Source organism: Chelonia mydas, chromosome 1 (genome assembly GCF_015237465.2).
Source record: "Chelonia mydas isolate rCheMyd1 chromosome 1, rCheMyd1.pri.v2, whole genome shotgun sequence".
NCBI lineage: Eukaryota > Metazoa > Chordata > Testudines > Cheloniidae > Chelonia > Chelonia mydas.
In genome coordinates this window covers 59385302-59407145 of record NC_057849.1, presented here as the reverse complement: position 1 = coordinate 59407145, position 21844 = coordinate 59385302, and the positions used below count along the sequence as shown (strand labels likewise).

Below are 21844 nucleotides of genomic sequence, written 5' to 3'. Positions count from 1 at the left end.
CTAAGAGCTACCAGTATAGCTTTCTTCCCCCACTGAAGTTAAAGACCCAGTAGAAAGGCCGACAGTATTGTCAGGCCATCACACATAACCACTGCCCAGCAACAAGAGTACAGGATAGAGACAGAGGACCAAGTAACCGCTGCCCAATTCTCTGCAAAACAATTGAAAGTTTAAAACAAATATTCCACTGTGTCCAGTATCACCTAAAGGAAACCATTACCTACATAAAGCTTGCTATTGTATTTAAAGATCCATAACTTTAATTAGCATGTGTAAATGCTGTTTATTTTGAAATGTTTTCATATGGATATATTTGTGTTCTTGACAGTATCTTACTGTAAGAACATAAGAATGGCCATACTGGGTCACACCAAAGGTCCATCTAGCCCAGTATCCCGTCTTCCGACAGTGGCCAATACCAGGTGCCCCAGAGGGAATGAACAGAACTGGTAATCATCAAGTGATCCATCCCCTGTCACCCATTCCCAGCTTCTGGCAAAGAGAGGCTAGGAACACCATCCCTGCTCATCCTGTCTAACAGCCATTGATGGCCCTATTCTCCATGAATTTATCTAGTTTTTTTGAACCCTGTTATAGTCTTTGCCTTCACAACATACTCTGGCAAGGAGTTCCACAGGTTGACTGTGCGTTGTGTGAAAAAATACTTCCTTTTGTTTATGGCAAACCTTTACATATTTGAACCCATCAGGTTTAAAAAGTGTGGCACAAAGTCCATGGTATTTTCTTGATGCTAAATCAAGACGTTTTAGGAGAAGCTTGGTATGATTATTATCCTAATTTGAACTGAACTGGACTAGAAAGTGCAGGAGAAGACTCTGGAGGCTTGTCCAGACCCCTGAGGAGACAACTGGAAGTCACAGCCACATTTTTTCATCAGAAGACTGTAGGGAATAAGTTGGACAACAGAAACATCACCACAGAAGGTGCTGATGGAGATTTTACCTTAAAATGGAATCTGTAAATAAAATAAGGATACATAATATAGGGACATATTTTAACGTCCTAGAGGGTTGAATCCTCTGTTCATGGTTTAGCAATTAAGTTTGAAGATCATCCCTCTGGAGCAAGAAAATTTTTTCAATATAACAGCCTACCTGAAACAAACAGGGCGGGCGGGGGCGGAGAGACTTGAAAAACAATGCTATCTGGTCAGGGGTCAGGTCAAGTCTTTCAACCCCACAGCAGCAATCTCAGATTGCTATGTGTCAACAAAAATTATCTGCCATCTGAAAAGGTTAAAAAATAAATCAGAGTTTGGGACACAGATGCATGCCAATTTTGTCCTGACAACATCCAGGCTGCTCTTACTTTTTCCCTGCTCTCTTTTCATATGGAAGAACATCCACTGATGACTCTATCAGGCAAACATGTAATTGTTCCCCTTCTGCCAAGTGGGTGAAAAGCATTTTCAGTACTGCTAAGTTACGTATGATGTAGTACAGGAAGCAAGAAGAAAGCTGGAGCTCTCAAGCAGCCAGTTTGTTTCATGAGACCAGTAACTCTCCAATGAAGGGACCTAACATCTTAAATAATTTCTTGCCCGTTTTTCTCACTCTCCACGGGCATAAAGCTAAGCAATTCAGTTCCAACTGATTATTTTGGTTTAGGGCAAAGATGATTTTCATTTGTATTAAACTTACTATTAAGGGCCGCAACCTAATCACTTCACCACAAATTTCTCTCAGGAACCATGTTGAACATAGCTCCCTGAAACATGTAAAATTTAACTTCATGCATATAATTTCATAATTTCAGTATTAAAATTTAATTTCTATTTGTTTATAATTTTTAAAGTACATTTTATATAATAAAATTACTACTATGCTCTGCGTTAGCATAAGAGCTTTTCTAATTTAAAAGTTTAATTAATTCTACAGATATGTTTTAACCCTTACAGCATAAATTGCTATTTCTTGTTGAATATTCCAGGCTCAGCAAAGGGATAATTCATCCCCATTGATGCCAAGAGTTTTAAATCATAATCTGAAGGAATATTCAATTCCCTCTAATTTTGTTATGGAGGCAGAAGAGGCTTTTCCTTTCATATCCAGTGAACCAAGAGCTTAAGGCCATGCTAGAAGGATTTGGAAGTGGAGTCTGTTCACTTTCACACAGTATGATATAAATCACTCGTTAGGACAGTATCTTATTACCTGAAGACGTGCTGCGGCTGGGTTCCCCTCGTTTCAACTGATCAATTCTGGACTTCCGTTCCCCAGTGATTTCTAAGCTTTTTTTCTCTCTGTCCCTGGAGCTGCTGTGCAGGACCCTTTTCCGACCTGTCTGGTCATCTCCACTGCGATGAGCAGATTCATTGGAGGGTGATCGAAGTCTGCTTGATGTATGACTTCGATTGCTACCAAGACTGCTGCTGCGCTTCTGATCCACAGGTTTGCGATGAGGTGCATCTTCTATAGTAACATGTGGGGTTTCTACCTTGTCTCCCCTCAGTCTATGGCTTTTCCTGTGGGATTCTTCAGTGCTTCTTTCTGGAACAATGATTTCACCACGTTCTGGAACATCTTCATCTGACCAGTCACTAAATGTTGTGTCTTCTCTTTTTGGAGCAGCTTCTACTGCCACCGCTTTCTCAGCTACTGCTTCAACCAACTCCTCTTTTGTTGTTACAGGGGGAGTTCTTGGGCCTTTTTTCTTTTTATGGTGCGGGACAATTTCTTCATCAGAAACCTCAGAATCACCCTTTGACCTCTTACGCTTCTTCTCAACATTCTTCTTTTTTGGAACTTTCTTGGGTGAAAAGACCTGGCCCTCCTCTACAGTTGACTCAGTGTACCGTTCCACCCCGATGTCGTCATCTTTTTTCTTCTTTGCGGTCTTTTTCTGCACTTTAGATTTCTTCTTATTCTCCTCATGTATTCTATCAGATGCATCTTGTTCTTCAGAAGGGCGATGTCCTAAGCTCTCTTGAACCCTGGTCCGTGAGCTTTCAGTGACTTCTGTTTGTTCTCTCTGCTTATCTCCTGAAGACACCCTCTCTTTGAACTCTGGTTCTTCGTAACGTCTTGAACTTTCCTTTCTCTCTGGCTTTCGACTCTGCCTGTCTTCTGTAAGGTGCGTGGGGCTGAGAGATCGGGATTCTTGTGGTCGCACAACCTGACTTAACAGCCTGTGCTTCTCATCTACAAGTGGAAAAGATATATATTTTTATTGTTCAGGAAGGGGAAAATACACATTTTGTGCATCCTGTACATACCAAAGGAAGAGTCAATCAAAGCAATCCATTATTTCCAGCTACATTCTTCAAGCTTTTAGACATCTGGAGTATCAATGGATTTTTTCCACTTTTAATAGATATGCATCTTAAAGACAAATGTTGGGGCTACTGCCCCAGGACAATACCATTATAACAAAATTAGCATATAGAATAAACAATATGTCAAATATGTAGCCCCACCACTCAACAAGAAAAACAGCCTTACAATGAAAAAACAGGGAGACGACACTTTGAAAAGCTTAATCCCTCATTTTCTATTTAAGATTGCAAGAAACTTCTTCATAGTTACAGGTTAGCCTACATACTGTGGCAGAGACAACCCACTTTTACTTACTTTTATCATCTCCACTGTTGTAGGTATCGCTGTCAGGAGAATGCTCACGGCGGCGCTTGGGTGATGGACGAGGACTAGGGCTACTTTCATTTCTGTGACGCTTCCTATATTGGAAAAATAAATGCAAATTCCATGCAGATTCCTTTTAAAAAAACAGCTGTATTTCTTTATCACCTCTGCAAATATCAGAACCACCACCTGTACTCTATGCACCTCTCTCAAAATACAAGATACTAAAAGATGTCCCACAATTTTCTAGCTTCATTAGCAATACAGTTTCAAGTAAGATCAGTTTTGTTTGCACTCCAAATACTTAAAATACTTTCCTTGATGAGACTTCCCAACTTTTAAACAAAACATTATTTAAGATGATCACTGTCTTTTAGACAAAGGGAACTTCCAACCTTGTTAAGTATTGTTTCTGAGATGATCTTAATATCAATATTTTTTGTGACAAAGGTCCCACACTAGTCCATACAGATACCTAGAATCCTATGAACAGCAACACAGGCTATGCCAGAGGGGCAGTCATAACCTGCAGCACCCTGGTGGGCAGTTCAGCCACACCAGCCTTAAACTCCTAGGCTACGTCTACACTGCACTTTGGTCGGTAAAACTTTTGTTGATCAGAGATGTGAAAAAAACCACACCCTGACCGACAAAAGTTTTACCAACTAAAAGCACCGGTACAGACAGCACCACGTCGGCAGGAGACACTTGCCCACTAACAAAGCTACTTCAACTTGTTGAGGGTGCTTTTATTTTGTCACCGGGAGAGCACTCTCCTGTTGACAAAGAGCAGCTACATTGCATACCTTACAATGGTACGGCTGTAGTAGCTCAGCAGTGCTGCTGTGAAGTGCGCACTGTAGACACAGCCTTAGTGATGTTTCATCCTCTTTCTTCTAGGTTGATGCTCAGAATTCCAGTACCAAAAACCCTTTAGGACCTTTTTCTTGCCCCTTGGTAAGACAACCAAAAATGACACAGAAGTGACCTTAAAAGGAGTTCCTGCTTGAGGCTGAAGAAGAGATGGTGCCAACAAGGAGCCCACACTCAATGGCCTTTGGGTGTGGAACTAACTTTCTTAGCACTGAGGAAGATCCTGGCACTGTGTGAGTAGTCACACATTGTTCCACAGGAACAAATCTGTTCGGTGCCAAAGGTGTCTTCTGCACCAATACACCAACAGGTTCTTGCTTGTGACCTGGACCATACTTATAAGATCACCTTGGTAAGAAAGGCATAGAACCCACACTGCCTATTGGTCTGGGTTCCAAGTGTGACGGCCCTCCACACCAAGAATGATCCAGAGAAAAAAGCTTTTCCCAGGAAGTACATACATACAGACATGTGTATCTACTTCCAGGAGGAAGGAGCAGCATGATGAATACCACTTAAATCAATCTGGCATTTCTGTCCAAGTCTTTGGAGATACATCTGACGAAGGCCCAAAATAAAAACAAAGGACCAGAGTCTGGCCCCTGTTCCCACTCCTTTGCATGACTCAAGTGGTGTTCAGGCTGCAAAGACCAGGAAGCTCAAAATTCTACTGGAGTGCTGGAATCACTGGTAATTTAGAGTCAAGGAGGGGTTGGTTGCCTGAATACAGCTGTACATCTGGATGCAGAATGGGCCCTTGAGGGCTATTGCAACTTCACATAGTATAAGCTGCCTGGAGACTGCTCTAACTTAGACTAACAGTTAAACTGGGCCCTAGTTTATTTGCATTTATTTGTAAGCATGCCTTCTACTTGGAAAGGAAAGTGGAAAGGTCTGAGGCAATTCTTTGTTCCTGTGGGAGTTCCACAGTTTTGCACTAGCAACTGAGGCCTTAACTTTTGTAGACAAAACAGTGGAGGTGCACACTGAAATGCTTCTCCTGCCGATGTAACTCCCCTGGTATGCAGACACAATAAAACCACCTCAACAAGAGGCGTAGGGCTTATGTCAGCGTAGTTAGGACAATGCAGCGTCTGTATAGAAGACCCTGCATTCTTTACATTGGCTTCTCGCTGGGAGCATGGCAGCTGACCCGACTACAGGTGTGGATCTCCCCACCAGAAGTGAGAAGCCCGAGGTGGCTGACCCCTGCTCCTGGCTGGAAGTGCTGAGGTGAGAAGCCCGAGGTGGCAGCGTGGAGCTGCATGGAGCTGAGAACCCTCGCTTTCACTCCCACACATTGCCCCTCTTCAGTCAGTGAAAGCGCTCCTGGTGATGACACGCACCACTGACAGAAAGAGGGTTGTGTGGCCATCAGCCACTGCAGTAATTAATGCGGTGGCTCTAAGTCGACCTAACAAAGGTCGACTTACCTTTGTAGTACAGACATAGCCGAAGAAAGCACAAATAAACTTAACCCTTTCATTAAACTATTTAATTGTGCCAGTGGAATGGAGATGATTTGCAGCTTGATCCAGAGCATGAAACTCTCAAGTATTGCTGGGACAGCTGAGGAACTGGTCCTAAAAGTGAAACAGTGCAAGCTATTTCCTTTACAAACTAGCTAACCAACAATATATGAGAAATTAAAGGAGCTTTGAATAAAACCCAAGAAATTGCTTTGAATGCAGTGAAAAGATCCCAACATCCACAGCTGGCTACATAAAGAACGGATTGGGGTTAGTCTTGTAGCCCCATTGAGCACTGCTTTAAAGACAGTTCACAAAACTCAGACGTGCATCCTACAAGTGGAAATATACAGAGATCACGCCAATGGAGAATCAAGAATTTATTTGCCAGAAAGATCAAGAAAAAAGTGCAAAATCTATATTATCCTTCTAAACTTTTTAATTATTTAAACTAATTAGATTTTTAAAGAAAATTAATTCTGTATTTAAAGAGTAAATGCTGTAAGTTCAGGGAGGATACTCTATCTTATTCTCACATAACAGAGGTTTCATCTCACCTTTAAGCAAGAATCTCAACACAACCACAACCTAGGATCTGCTACAGTAACATCTGAATGAGACAAAGTGAACTCTCAGAGATCTGCTAGGGGCTCTGGCGTCAACACAGAACCTTTACAGGCTACTACTAGCAGGTGCGCTACTTGTGCCGTAGCAAATATTTGGTTTACAACAGTGAAAACAGAAACAGTTACACCATGAAACATTAAAGGATCGCATGGTATTTTACATTTTTGGTGAGAAAATAAATCACATGCAGAATCACTTACTTAGATTTCCTCTCCTCATGGACATCTCTTGTATTCCTTTCTTCTCGGACATCCTCTCTCTTATCTCTGCGGTCATCCCTTCCTTTTTCTTTATCCTCCCAGTCTCTCGGACGTTCTCGTTCCTTATCCCTGTCGCGACCCCGTTCTCTCTCTCGCTCTCGTTCTCTCTCCCGCTCTCGTTCTCTCTCCCGCTCTCGTTCCTCCCTCTCTCGCTCTCTTTCTTTCTCTCTCTCCCTTTCTCTCTCTCTCTCCCTCTCTCTGTCATGGTCTCGGTCTCTGTCCCGTTCGCGTTCTCTGTCTTTGTCCCGCTCTCTCTCTCTCTCTCGTTCTCGGGCACGATCTCGTTCTAGTTCTCTTTCCTTTTCTCTCTCCCTCTCCCGGTCTCTCTCTCTTTCCCTCTCTCGTTCTCTCTCCCTCTCTCGTTCCCTCTCCCTGGCCCTTTCATCTCTCCTATCATCAACCCGGTCTACCCTTCGTTCTTCTCTCCTTTCATCACGCTCAAGATCATCGCTCCTTCCTTGGTGCCGTACTGGTGAGCTTGGTCTTTGATCTGTAAAGAAAGTCAAGTTTCATTGCCAGTGACTAATTAAATGGATACGCCTCTCACAGTACACTAATCATTTAAAATTAGAATAGAAGCTTCTGTATTCTTATTGAAGTAGAAGGATACTATCTATATATCTGCATTAAACATAAACCAGAAGCTTCTTACAGAATGCTGGAAAAGGTTCTGAATAACATGAGGGGAAGGGCACTATCTTGAAATATTTTTAAAATTAAGAAATTTAAGTCTTTTCTACTTAAGCTTAAGGTCACTACAAACCATGACTATAAAGGTTTTATTTTGTATAAGTCTATTCGCAGTAATTTCAAACCTTTATCTGCTTGCCATTTGACTACTACTATTGCCAAGACCATGATCAGATATTTTCTATATGATTTCAATTAAACAGATGCTTAAAACGGACACTCATTTTAAAATGAAGTTTATCATTCTATTAAAGAATGCAGGATTTTACTTTACTTCAATCCATTCTCAGTTCTACGGTCCCTCTAGCCAGCACTTTCAATACTTAGAAAAATATGAAACAGACTGGCCCAGTGGCTCATCATCTGATCATTCAGGTGACTCAGACCAAGAGAAGGAGGCAAAGGGGAAATATTGGAAACATCAGAACTGAAATCATTTGAACATTCCTTGCGGCTTCACATGCAAAGCTGTTATAGGCATAGCCCACAGGAACTGGTGGTGATGGATGGGGGAAGAATACATGTGTAAATAGGAAATAACTAGTCTAGAATCACAGGGAAAGCCCTATTTAACTTGAATATTAGCAGCAGCAGGGGAGGAGGAAAGACTAGAAAGGAAGACAAATTCTGATGCCTAGGACCTTAGCAACAAAAAATATACATAGTTGCAGACATGTAAATCTCACTTAAGTGGATATAAATTGCAACTAATTTGCATCAATAACTATACTGTTATCTTAATTCCATTTTAGTAAAGAATAATGGAAAAATCCTCCATGGTGTATGCTAAAGACTTTACATAAAGGGGTGGAAGAAACATTTGTATGAATAAAGGAAAATGCAGATTTGATTTTTTGTCCATTATTGCAAAGCTGACATAATGCATATCTCCATACATTATTGAGAGAATATCCTTCAGGGGCATACATGTGGAGTTTGAACAGAACTGAGTCAATAAAACATACGTTCCCATCAGTTTAATCAATTTTCACCTGCGAGTGAATTAATAATGACTTAATGCTCCCTTGATTCCAGGTAAAATTAAAAGTAAATAGGAATGACATTTCCTGCTATGGCCGAAACAATCATTTTTTGGATATGAATCGTTAGTTCAGGCAACTTGGGTCCAGATACAGGATTTACATTCTTTATGCTGGTATGCCCACATCATTTCAATACCACTTATTGCAAGAGTACTACACTGTAATTCAAGGTCTTCATGTTTAAACTATTATTTTTCCACATTGTACGCCATGAGGAGTGGTATTAAGTATCTGCAAACAATGCTTAAATGTGAAACACGACAGACATCTGGAAGTATATATTTGCTAAATGCACATGGGTATGGATGGATTAATAATTACTACACTATACGTTCACATCTTTCTCCTTTGAAACACTATACTTGTGTTCGGAAACATCAGATTTAACTTTAAAAGTATTTCTGTTTTAGCTGAATATACGATACCTAATCCAGAAAATCTGTATTTTAAACCATATTAAAAACGACTCCTAGTGTATTTGGGAAGAAGTAAAATTTTCTCGTATGTGTTCCCTTTTTAAAGTACTCTCTTAGTATTTCTCAAACATCATGTAAATCGGTACTTAAAATTAACTCTTGGAGAAGATTTTAATGTTAGAAAAACTCCAGTTTTTTTTTTTTTTTTTTTTTAGAAACAGAGCAAAGTAAAACCATAGGAGCTAAGGAAAGATACTTAAGCCTGAGTAATTCTATTAGAGCTCCTTACAAACATTTATTGCCCTAATGAAATTCACTTCACTCTAAAACAAATGGCTTGCCTCCCATAAATTTCCTTTGTTTTACTGGTATCTTTATATTTACTTCTAAGTTTAAGATTTTTACTTAGGACTCAATAAGACATGAAAGTTCAAACTGCACTCTAATTTAATCAGCTGGTTACTGCAAAGGAGATAGAGATAAAAAGTAATTAGAAACTGCCAATGTCCAGGACACTTTCAGACTGCAGTCTATAGGCTAAGGACCAGAAGGAAGCTGCGGATTAGGTTCAACAAAATCCTTCATTGAAGGCAGAAGAAAAACTAAAGCAGAGCAGCAGTTAGAAAAACTTCCAGAGCTTTTCACAGGAACAGAAGACATGACATATTGCTGTTCTGTGGAGAGAAGAAAACTTGGCAGAGTAGTGCCAAGGAATGAACACAGGCAGCATCTGGGATTCAATGGCCACATCCAACACAATCAAAAGCTCCCTGAAGATCAAAAATTCATTGTAAGTTTACATTTATTCTCCTCACTGTCCCTAAACCCTGAGTTTGCCTTAATTAAGCTCTCTTGTTCTGCTAAGTGAGGAAGTCAGCAAGCCAACTTTTTCAGAAGCCAACTCTAGGATGACTCTTCAGACTGAATGTTAGAACAGAACTCCCTAGGGACAATTTCAGCACTCTTTCTGCTATGAAAATGAAGTATCTCATGCTAAGTCCAAAATGGCAGACGCTTATAAAAAATTGGACTCTCCCCATTCTCACCAGCATCTGTACCAAGATTTATTAGCCATATGACACTGACCACAGCAAAGCATTAATCAATATTAAATTCCCAAGTCAATAAAATGTCATACTGTATTAATCACAGTATTATACTGTGCCTTACTTTAATAGCCAGTCAAGGTTAGCTAAACTTTCACAACAGCATATTTAAATACTAAGACAAAAAATATTCTGTATGAGTCTATATCAACAAGTAACATTGTATTGAAATGTGACAGTAGGCACATGCTCATGTATATAAATAGGTAACATCCTCCAGAAAATAACAATGAAAAATGTGCAGTTCTTTTCAACTTATTCATTTTACACTGAAGTCACTCCAAGCTGTTTGCTTAAAACATAATGAATGAATAAAAACAGCAGTGGGGGAATGCCATAAGCCAGTCCTGGGAGAAAAAGAGCATATATTATATAGCTGTGTTAATGACCATTTGTACTAGATATGTCAATTTTCATTAGCCTCAGCACAAGACTGATGCCAAACTCCAATATCAGGTCGGCTGTATGTTTCTGAATTAGTGCATGCATGTTTGCATACCTCTCTCTCTGTTGTCACGTCTGTCCCTTTCTCCATGTCTTCTTTCAAAGGATGAATCCCTTGCTTGCTCTCGATTGTCATAGCGGTCTCGGTCAGGATAGCTACTCCGTGATTCCCAGCTGTCATGGTAGTTGCCACTACTGCTATGACTGTCAACTTGAGATCCTCTGGTTGCCCTACTTCCTATTGAAAACATTTTCACCCGCCGTATGAGTTCAGGTGTAAGAAAATCCCTTGACATTTCACAACAATTAACTATAAGATTTAAAATATCTAAGTTCATTTCATTATACCATTGAAACAGAAGTTAAATTCTAAATTCTATTTGACACAGAAAACTGTTTCAATGCTCAACTCCCCATCCTGATGGATTTAAAAGTTTATAGTTAACAAATCTGATACACGTATTTGGGATAATGAGATGACAACCTACCAAAACCAGAATTAAGATGCTGCACTTGTGTTCTAGGCAGCTGCAAATTATATACACCATGCCCAAATACTGTATTCTATTTTCAGGAGAAATCAACTTCCTCTAGTTACAATATGGGGCTTTCTGACTGGTAATAAGGTAGCAAGAAGGTGGCAGAAATTTGTCCTTAGAAGAACATAAGCCTGCAGACAATGTGCAGAAGGAAATGAGCAGACCAAACAGTCAAGAGATAATGGAGGTTATTTTAAAATTATTGGAAGCTTTTTAAAAAGAAAATAAAAAAAATTGTTACATTAAAAATAAGAAACCAAAGCAAAAAACAATGAATACAGATGACCAAATGGTGATAATATAAAAGAATTAACAGTTCTTCAAATACAAATTACAATGGAACGGGTTTTGGAAAGCCATAGATAAAGTTACATATTTTGTATGTGAGAAAAATGGGAGAAGTTGAACCTGGGTATACATGAGTATTTGAGAAGGAAGAGGGGTTGTGCAATGCATATGGTTAGAGAATCTGCCTCTGCTAGTCTTTCATTACACTTCAGGCTCTTATTTGTATTTCATGGCCCTTGGGAGAAGCTAAGGTTGCAGATACATTAAACAGAGTGGTGCAGGATTTTTAAGTACTATGGCAGAATGCCAATGCTACACTGTTTTAATGAATGGAAAACAGAGGAGTGCTATGCATTTAAGCAATAGCAGTTCTGTTTTGGTGAAAATACCACTTAAGATAGCTTTAACAGCATATGCTTATTTGGCAGAAGTTCATCATCAAATAATGTAGTACAGACATTTGAAAAAATAAATCATATAGTACCTTTGTCAGATAATTCTGGACCTCTGCCTCGACTTCTGCCAGTCCGGTCACTTCTAGTTTCATTTCTTGACTCATTTCTGGATTCATTCCGTGTGTCAGCACGGGAATTCTCTTCTCTACCATGGGTTCTTCCATAACTGCGTGGTTCCTCCTGATACTGGTCTTCCTTTTTATGGGTATCTCGATTCTCTCTGTCTCTGTAGTCATGGGTATCTCGTATAGAACGTGAGTCTCTCTGATCACGGCTATCTTTATTATCTCTGCTGTAATCCCTTGTATCCCTGGAGTCTCGAGTGTCCCTAGATTCCCTTGGCTCCCTGCGGTCTCTGTTATCCCTGGTATCCCTCCGATCCCTTCCATCCCGAGATTCTCGGTCATCTCTATGATCCCTGGAGGTACTCTGCTCTTGATCATAATCTCGTTCCTCTCTGGTTTCCCTCTCTTTTTCCCTTTTTCCTCTAGTTTCTGGAAAACAAAAAATTTAAATGTAATATTCAGCTTGATTAAAGTCTGTAATACTAGATTTTAACAATCCAAAGTAGAAAGGATATAAAATGATACAAGCAAATTAGATTTCTTACACAAAAGCCTACGGGGAGAGATTTACAAAGGCACAAATTGGAGTTGAGTGCCTAACTACCCTTGTTGCTTTAGAAAAATCTCCCCCATGGATTTGAATCTGTGACCTAGTGAGTATCACATTTCATTGTTTAGAGATTAAATGTATTCAGTAACCTCAAAATGCGTTAGGACGATGATTTGCTGCAATAATTTTAGGACCAGGAGCATATTCCTTTACAGAGTGCTGAGTTCAAGTGCTTTTCTTGTGGTAATTTCTCTTTTCAATTCCTTATTTACCTGACAATGTGCTCGGAGTGTATCTATGCTATCATCTTTGTTAAGATCTCTCATCACTGAAACCTGATTTTTAAAATATTTATTCACAATATGTTCCTATTATATATACACAGCAGAACCCTATTTATCCGATCTAATTGGAACTGGGGCCAGACTGGATCATCAAAAATTCAGATAATCCAGAATGGGAAAGTGTGAGACTGCAGCACCATCTAGCGGCTACCAGACAGATCGCTCACTTCTGGACCTGTGCGCACTGGTTGTTCGGTTAATATGGAGAGACGGATAATGGAAGGTCAGATAAATGGGGTTCTATTGTATTGTCTTATAGCTGGCCTATAAATCTTGACAAATGTTCTCTTCATAGGTTTGGGGGTGACAGTATTTTTGTTCATCAAGACTTGATAGGCTATGTGGCAGAGGGAGTGCTATAATCTTCCTTTGCACTTAGCTAACTAAAAACCACGGAGGGAGTCATCAGAGAGGATTGGATGATATACTTGGGCTCTTCCTGGTGAAAGGGGAGACAGTCATTTACAACTCTAGAGTTTTCTCTCAGCTGGTCCACTGGCAGGTATTTGGCATCTTGACAGAAGACCACTATCCTACTGTGATTGGTGCAGTCACTGCCATATACAGGAAAGAGTGGTTAAATGCTAGAGAGAAAAAATGAAGGCCTTTCTGGACTTAAACACATATCATATAGGTGAGACCTAATACAATGAAAGAGACCTTGCCTAAACGATCATTCTTGTTAAAGTCTCTCCCCTTTGCACTATCCCGGATACAGCGGGAACAGGAGTGCTGGCATAGATGTCTGCTGGCATTTTAACCAATGTGTTGTCCCACTGCTTGGAGCTCATTAGATGACACGATTAAAATAATCAGGTTTTTAAATTGTCAGCTAACTACAGTTTGGGGGCAATGTAAAACGTTTCTGAAAAGCATATTCTTCTTCGTACCATCCCTCCTTTCGTGGCGTCTATCATGCGACTGTGAAGTCCGGTCACGATCATGCCTCCCCTTCTCTCTCCCTGGGGATTGATGTCTTGAAGGACTTCGCTTCCTCTGAGGAGAGGATGAAGAGCGCGGGGGATAGGGAGAGGAGGAACGCCTCACAGGTGGGGAAGCTGTCCTTTGATAGGCTGGAGAAGGAGTTCTTTTGCGGCGGGGGGAAGGGGAATGTCTTTGAACAGAGGAGCCTGATTGTGATGAAGAGGAGTGATGTCTTGATGATATGGGAGAGTGATGCTGCCCTGGTGGGGAAGCAGACCTGCAGGACACATCATTAAAATAGTCACCACGTGCACTTTTTTATGATACTGTAAAATAAATAATAAACCCTCAATACAAAAAAAAAAATCTATTGAAAAAAATAAAATAATTTCTATATTCTCCGCCCTCTAGCCATCAACTGGAAAATAAAATCCTTCTAATTTCTAAAATATATAAATCGCGCCCCTCTCTCCCATGCATATCTACTGTTATCTCAAAAATAAAGATACTTTAAGAGTTTGTTATAACCACTCTATATTCCTAGTTTGATCTTTAGATAATATTCAAGAGCAGGTCATCCAGAAAAAAACCTAAATATTTCAGGGAAAAAAAGCACCTTCGATTACACAATGACAAGAACTTTGTTGCTTATGAAACATGCAGTTTTCCCCAACAACATAGCTATTTTACTAAATATGAGGTGCTTTCAAGAAATCCTGGTAACATGCAGCAGACAAATTATACATTTTCTTTCTTGGGTACACACTCTTAAGTATAGCTATATACAGCATCCCTGTGGCAAGAAACACTGACTTCTTAATTTCTGTTTTTGACAATTTAGGCCCCAATCCTGCAAACTCTTATGCACGTACATAACTTTATTCACCTGAATAACTACAGTGACGTCAACAGAACTACATATCTGCTTAAAGTTATGCGGGTGAGAAAGTTTGAAGGACCAGGGATTCACAGCTACTCATGTTAACAGTAAAGTAGATTATTCTTTAATACTGCTACTAGGGTAAATAATTCTGTATCAAAAGGCTCACGTTTGGAAAGAACACTGATATCATGTGATCTCACCAAAGAGAAAGTGACTTGATATGGTGAAAGTTTTAATTGTTTAGGAAAATAAGAACTATATATTAACTTCCCACCTGCGAGAGGGTGAGAAAGTATGCTTGTGTGTAGTTGACTTGGCTGGAGCTCGGGAGGTTTGTCTTCTCCTTGAGGCAGGAGGTGAATATTCTCTGGAAGGAGAGGAATTACTGCCAGAATGATCAGCAGGACTTGGAGAACGCTTCGGTCTATGGGAGCCTTCTGAAGGATCTCTAAGAAACATACAAGTAGCAGCTTGTTCAGCATGCACAATATGGGATCGGTACATCTCCAATCAATTAAAGTCAGCTCCAAGACCATACCCACAGTAGAGGATCAAGAATTACTTCTGGTAGAATAATCTGTTCATCATATATGAAATTATGTTCATCATATAGTGCTCTTCCAAAAGATCCCATTTAATACATTTTTCAATCTAATACAAAGAGGGTGAAGCCTGAACCCTTCATATTATCTGTAATTTGTTAAGCAGCTAGATGTCAATACAAATAGGGAATTTGTTGTTTTTGTTGCTTTAATTTAATGAATTCTGTAAAATCAGAAATTTACTATTAAAAAGTTCAGACACGTTTTCGGACCTTAACGATGGCTTCTGAAGGAAGAAAAGGACTGCTGGTATCTTGAACTGCCATTTGGCTTACTAAAAGATCAGGAGGATTTCCAGTATTTGTTTTCAATATTAAGTAACTTAAAAATTCACACACAAAGGTCACTGACATTTTTATAAACAGGGCTGCAGCCACTGCCATGGAAGCACCTGCTGCTATCATGGTACCACACGCACACAGGCTGCCAAATACACTCCCGCTTCTATCACAGCTGCAGTGAGTGCTCCCCACTACTGCTTGTGACCTTCTGCCACTAATTACGGAGAGGGGCATAACACTGCCTCAGATCCAACCACCTTTCTGAGTTTTTTTACTTTATCAGCTCATGACAGAATGTAAAGGTCTTCCTAAACTCCTTAGTCTTCACAAAGTAATAGCAAACTGCCCACTATACATCTTATTTTTGTGAGAGAGAGAATACAGGAGAGGGGAAAAGAGAATGAATATGACCTTCCTTCCCCAGGTGGACATATAGGTATAGGGATGGATAAGGTGGGCAGGTATTAGGGTGAATACAGAGAATGTAAGCATCCCAAAAGGTAGGGACTTTTAAGAGTCAATTTTTGAAGAAACAGCATTGCTAAAATACTAGATTTACTAAATGAGGCTTTAGGGACAGGAGAATGCCTCCTAATGGCCAATTTGCGGAATAATAGTGTTTTCTCTTCATAGGTCCACTGACCTGATATTCTGAAGAAGTGAAGTAGTATACTTCTACAAGGGGAAGTTCAAGGTATAATGGAAAAATTATGGCTTTAGAATGAAGATATGAGGACCCCAGACTGGACCACCAGTCAAGGTCTGACTCACTGATGGAGAACATGACAGCTATTTCAGAAGGGCATCTCAACAAGTTATTTTTATTAAAGTGACAACTCTATTAGCTGTAGTTTATTAGTCCACTATACAATGCATTTATTATATTTAATGAATTCAGAGAAAGGTTGGCAGCAAGTCAAATGTAAAACCCTCTCTATTTAGTGCAATATGAACTACAGATTTAACAGAAATGCAGACAACCTAAGCAAGGTTACATTAATTCTAAAAACCTAATAATGCAACAGAACTCACCTCTGTTTCTCTTTTTTCTCCTTATGTCTTTCAAAGTCACGTCCTCTCTCTTTCCCCTCTCTTGTTTTTTCTTCTAAACGCTCTTTTACTTTATGTTTTTCTTTATGCTTTTTCCCCAGGGGAGTCTCCTCTTGTACTGGAGGAGGTGGACTAGGTGTACGAGGACCCTTCTTTTTACTCTGGGTGCTTTTGGAACTCCTAAATGTATCAAAATACCAGAAAAAGCTATTTACAAGACTAAGTAAAATATTTGTTAATCACTCAGATAAGAGCAGCACCAATTTACAGAGCCAAGCGCTTTGAAGCTTTTGGGGCAGACTTCTCTATTCCATCAGCAGATAGTGGCACTTACAGCTGTACTTGACTGAATGGTGAATACAAAGGAAAATTAATGTCAAGCTCTCCTTTGAAGTCTCCCATAGCCATTTGAATTTATAACCCTTATTTCTGAAACAGGCTTGCAAAATTTGGAACTGCTCCCAAATGTGTAATTACTGCTTCCAAAGTTACAATGCCCTTGTAAAACTGCATGCATCAAAACACCAAAATCCTTTGTATCTTGTCCGCTTAACACTAGATTCTGCAACTGAATACAATACATCTGTGTGCAATACACTGCAGGGTCAGTGCCTCAAATTTTAAGCTGTTTGGGGTAGGGATCACTCATTCCTTGTATGTAAAGCATCCTACCATATTTTCAGGAGCTTTATGAATAAATATTGAACATTTTATTTCCACCATGAATTACAAGGAAATGTAAAGGTATTTCTTTACACCCATATGTATTTTTCATAAGTCAGTCACAAACAGATACAAACATATTAGTACCTAGATGTCACTGCATCTTAAAGTACTGTAGTAAGCAATCCCTTATACTAGTCTTTTACAGCAAAACCAACATTTACGAGTATTGTGCCCTTATTTAAGCATAACTTGCTTCAAAGGCAATTTGCTTGGCAAATATAGGTGCCTGTTTTTGTATTAGGGTTGCAATTTTCCTCACAGCTAATGGAGCTAAACATGGATTCCCAGGTTCTAGAGTCAGCAAGGTCTTTTTTAGTTGATTGATTTTTTTATGGCAAAAAGCCTAGTTGTAACAGCCTGTGATTTTGCCTACTTCATTCCCTCTCGTCTCCCTTTTCCAGTGCTATAACGCTCCAGCTCACTCCTTAACCTAGAAGGTCAAGTATTATCTCTTTTATAGCAACATGTAGTGTCAACAGAACACCTGACTCGGCAAACTTCAAAATTTCAATTCTATCCTAGATTAAATTGCATTTAACCACCACCAACACCCCACACCATTGAACAAATGTAATTTGATTTCTATTTAGATTTCTCCAGTGTATCTCACAGGCTCTAAGCAGTTCACATCATTTAAAGAAACAATGTTCAATGCAAAATCTACAAGTTATTAAAATCAATGGAGACATATATTTGCTGCCTTGTCCCAGGGATTTTTGTGAACTCTGCAAAAATCTACAGTTTCAAGACTGGTACATTGAATCCACACCTTAAGGGACAATGAAAATGAGTAGCTAAATCCACTGATTAGCACAAACATTTCATAATGTATTGACATACCACCCTGTTCCCCACCCATAATGTATGTCTACCTACTGACCTCTGCTGGTCCAAGAGCGGTGAAGACACTGTAGAAGTCTTCTTCTCTTTCTTACTAACTGAAGATGAAGATTTGGGACTTGACCTTCGTTTTGGAGATTTAGACTTTCTTGGCGAAGGAGATGGTGATAATTTAGATCTAACCACCTCTGGAGAAATCTTGGATAAAGAAAAAGTTTACACTACAACCAAATACTCATGTACTGCATATGTATCCTGAATAAGGATCCTAATATCATTCAAACTTTAGATAGTAATAACCACTGACACACCATCTGCCTCAGACATACTAACCACATATTTTTGCAGAAGTAGTTAATTACATTAGTATTAAAATATCTTAAAATAAAGCTGATCTTAAAGAAAATGCTGCACAAATGACCTACAACATAATTAAACAACAACTAACAGATCATTACATTTCATATCCATAAAATGGCTCTAATTATTACACTAAAGTTAGCCTGAAAAATTGCATTCCAGTAAGATTTACCTACAGTCCAAAAATTCTGGCTCTTAAGGTCCCCCACCCCAAACAGACATATTCTTTCCAGTTATGAACCACCCACCAAGATTATGCCTAATAAAATCCACTGTAATATGAAGACTGAGGGCAGATGGAGGACTGGCGTAGATAAAATGGTCCAGAATGAAGCATAAGAAATAAATTCACAGCTCCTAAACCCCAATGGGGGCAGACATGGGGAAGACCTCTCTCACATGTACTTCACAGGTTTCAGGTCAGCCAGTTTGAGTGTACAACGATTTGTGCCCCAAAGTTCCTCTCCTATCTGCCTCCTTCCCTGTCTACACAGAAAGGCTAGCCAGAACACAGCCCTGTGTTTGTAAAGTTATGCCCAACAGTCATTTATCATTTGCCCCGTGGTAGCACATAGAGGCTCCAGTCATGTAGAAAACAATTAGGACTCTAAGGACATAAAATGGCTGTTGATTAGTTATAAGAACACATGCCTATTTTCAAGATACAAACCTCCTTTTTAATGACTATTTCCTCTCGCTTCTCCATGTTTTCCTGTTCCAGCTTCATGAGTTCTCTCTGAATCTTTTGACGTTTCATTTCCAAAGACAGCTCATGGTCATAATCATAATTAACTTCTCCATTATCAGAGTCTTTATTTAAAAAAGATGACAGGCAATATATGACATAAGTGGTCTTAAACAGTCATACTTCTCAAAAAACATCACACCCGAGTGACTTATTTATGCACACCTAATTTTCTAACGTAGACCAGGCCTTATACTTAGATTATAAGCACTTTGGGACAGGCAGCATCTTTTTGTCCTATGTTTGTACAGAACCTAGCAAAACACATCATAATATTCAACTACTCAAAATAGCATGAAGTATTTCATAGTTATGTAGATATCACTTAGCTTCACTGGAAACCAGGATAACTTCATAGTAAGTCAGAACAAGTCAACTATCTCCCGCAACAAAGGGAAATGGAACAATTCTGGGGGAAGATCACCACTTCTGTCTCAATCCAAAAAATAGTTGGTACAGTTTTTTAGTTAAATGAAAGCTAAAAAATGAGTGCTTGTGACTGAGATCCTGGACACCAAAATCCTCTTTTTGACAACAGAACAAAGAGCAGTAGTAAGCTCTCTTTCGTCACCCTGACAATGGGCTTCAACAATGACCTATATGGGCTATGTGCAAAGATAATTTAGTTTTTGTGCTCAGTGAGACAGGCAAACATAAAAATTGTTGCAAAATTGAGTCCTTTTTTATTTTAAATGAGGTAAACACACCTAATTTCACTGATCAGCTGTTAACCAGCCACAACTGATGTAAGCTGGATTTGAACCAGTGACCTAGGTACGAAAGGCCCTGCCAGCCAGTCAGTGGCTGAGGGCCAATTTCTTTTTGCTTATGTACTGATCAAACAATTCTATGACTGCTGTCTTGTTCATCCAGTTTCAAAACAGATTGAGAGAGAGGGCAGACAATAACAACCTCTTGTTTTGCATTATATTTAACTTGGAAGGATTAGATTTTTAATGGCAGATGTCAGTAAATGTTGATTTCACAAACCAATAAATATATTTCTATTGATAATCAAAATTTATAGATAGGCAAAGTAAAAAAAAATGCTGCTTGAGAAATCAGAGTTTGATTTAAGGGTATTTACTTTGTATATTTTGACATGTGATCATGATATCATCTGATTGTAATGGTTATAAAGCTTTAATTTTTTTAATATTAATGTCTACTGCCATTAAATAATTGTCTGACGCACTCAATTTCCCACAACTGTGAAAATTTAAATAGATACAAATCTTAAAAAATGCTTAAATATAAACCAATATCTATTGAAAGTATTGAGGAAAAAAAAAGTCAAATTCCTGCCAACCCTAATTATATGACTTGATCCAATCCAAACCACTAAATTTATTTCTTGTCCCCAGATAAATTGAAACAATCCTTATTCATCAATAATTCATGAATAGTCAACATATCAGTCCATTGGTATGGACAAAACTTTCTACAAGCTGAGAATCTGTAGTATTTGGAATATTGTAATAGATTAAATGGAGAGTCTTACTTGAATTCAATTTACCTTCTCTATTTGTTTCCCAGTCTCCATTTTCCTCTTCACTTTCTGGAGTCCTCTCCTTCGTAATTTTGATGTCTTCCTTCTCTCTATGCCTTCCTCTTGAAGACTCTTTCTACAGGGAAAAAATGCTGAATTAGAGTAACAATTTTTTAAAACAGAAGCCTACAGAAGTCAATAAATTTGCACAGTATTTTGTGCTTTATAGAAAGAATTAAACTAATTGTTTTCTTTAGTTCGATTAGTCTAAATATCTTCTCAGCTAAGAAGCAAATTACACTGGGAAAATATTCTAATGTAATTTCATGTAATCAGTGGGTTGGGAGGAAAAACATTCATACAGGTGAAGTCAACAAAGACTTAAAGGTAGGCCAAGAAAGTGATATTTACAATGGAGACTGAAAGAAGAGCAGATCAGTTTTAAAGACCAGAAATTTTTATATGAGAAATTTAGTAAACATTTAGAAGTATTAGAACAGCTAGAAAAAGAGTAATACAATTTTAAATGAGAATGGTTATGTGCAATTTACAATTCAGCACCTGAGGATTGAACTGACAATGGATAACTAACTGCCTATTCCTTTAGAGGCTAAAGCCTGTGGAAAGTACCAAAAAGTCCTGTGTGGAGGTGGGGTGGGGAATTAAAAACATATAACAGGCTAAAATTTTCTTGACACCTTTACATCTCAATTATGTATTTTACTGGCCTAAACAAGTTAAAGTCTTTCTACCTACTGTAAGGGCACAGAGCCCCATGGATCCACAAGGAAAACAGAGGTCAATCTTACAGAAATAAGGTCACCAAAAAGACAGCTAGCCTTATGCTGCTCCTCTCCGCTCACCCAATCCCAGTAGCCAATGACAGCTGCTCCTGAGCTGCACTGTCTCTATGCCTGCTTCCCAGAGGGCTCTTTGGAGGGAGTGTGGGGAGGAGTATACTGCAGATCCACCACTTTCTCTCTGCCCCCAGCTCCTACAAATGCAGTGCCCATTCTGCCTCTTTTTATGGGCCTTCGTTACAGACTTCTAGAACACTTGTACAGTCAAGAAAAAAGTTACCCAGAAACCAACTCGGACACTTAATTTCTCTCTATTGGTAGCTTGAACTGGGTTTGATTTCAGACCTCAATCATCATCTTAGAATTACAGTAAGGA

At 39.1% G+C, this 21844-nt stretch overlaps 1 protein-coding gene across 5 annotated transcripts in view; it reads right to left on the bottom strand.

The window, feature by feature from the left end:
- ZC3H13 (zinc finger CCCH-type containing 13) overlaps nucleotides 1-21844 on the bottom strand; it is a 55182-nt gene that overhangs the window by 9406 nt on the left and 23932 nt on the right. For all 5 annotated transcript variants that reach the window (XM_037894195.2, XM_037894201.2, XM_043522585.1 and 2 more), the window contains 11 exons: nucleotides 20696-20804; nucleotides 19105-19244; nucleotides 18115-18272; nucleotides 16491-16688; nucleotides 14850-15023; nucleotides 13659-13969; nucleotides 11839-12303; nucleotides 10583-10765; nucleotides 6769-7318; nucleotides 3591-3694; nucleotides 2175-3161 (listed from right to left, as the gene is read on the bottom strand). In XM_037894195.2, coding sequence (XP_037750123.1) covers nucleotides 2175-3161; nucleotides 3591-3694; nucleotides 6769-7318; nucleotides 10583-10765; nucleotides 11839-12303; nucleotides 13659-13969; nucleotides 14850-15023; nucleotides 16491-16688; nucleotides 18115-18272; nucleotides 19105-19244; nucleotides 20696-20804 — 3379 coding nt within the window. The remainder of the gene's footprint in view (nucleotides 1-2174; nucleotides 3162-3590; nucleotides 3695-6768; nucleotides 7319-10582; nucleotides 10766-11838; nucleotides 12304-13658; nucleotides 13970-14849; nucleotides 15024-16490; nucleotides 16689-18114; nucleotides 18273-19104; nucleotides 19245-20695; nucleotides 20805-21844) is intronic.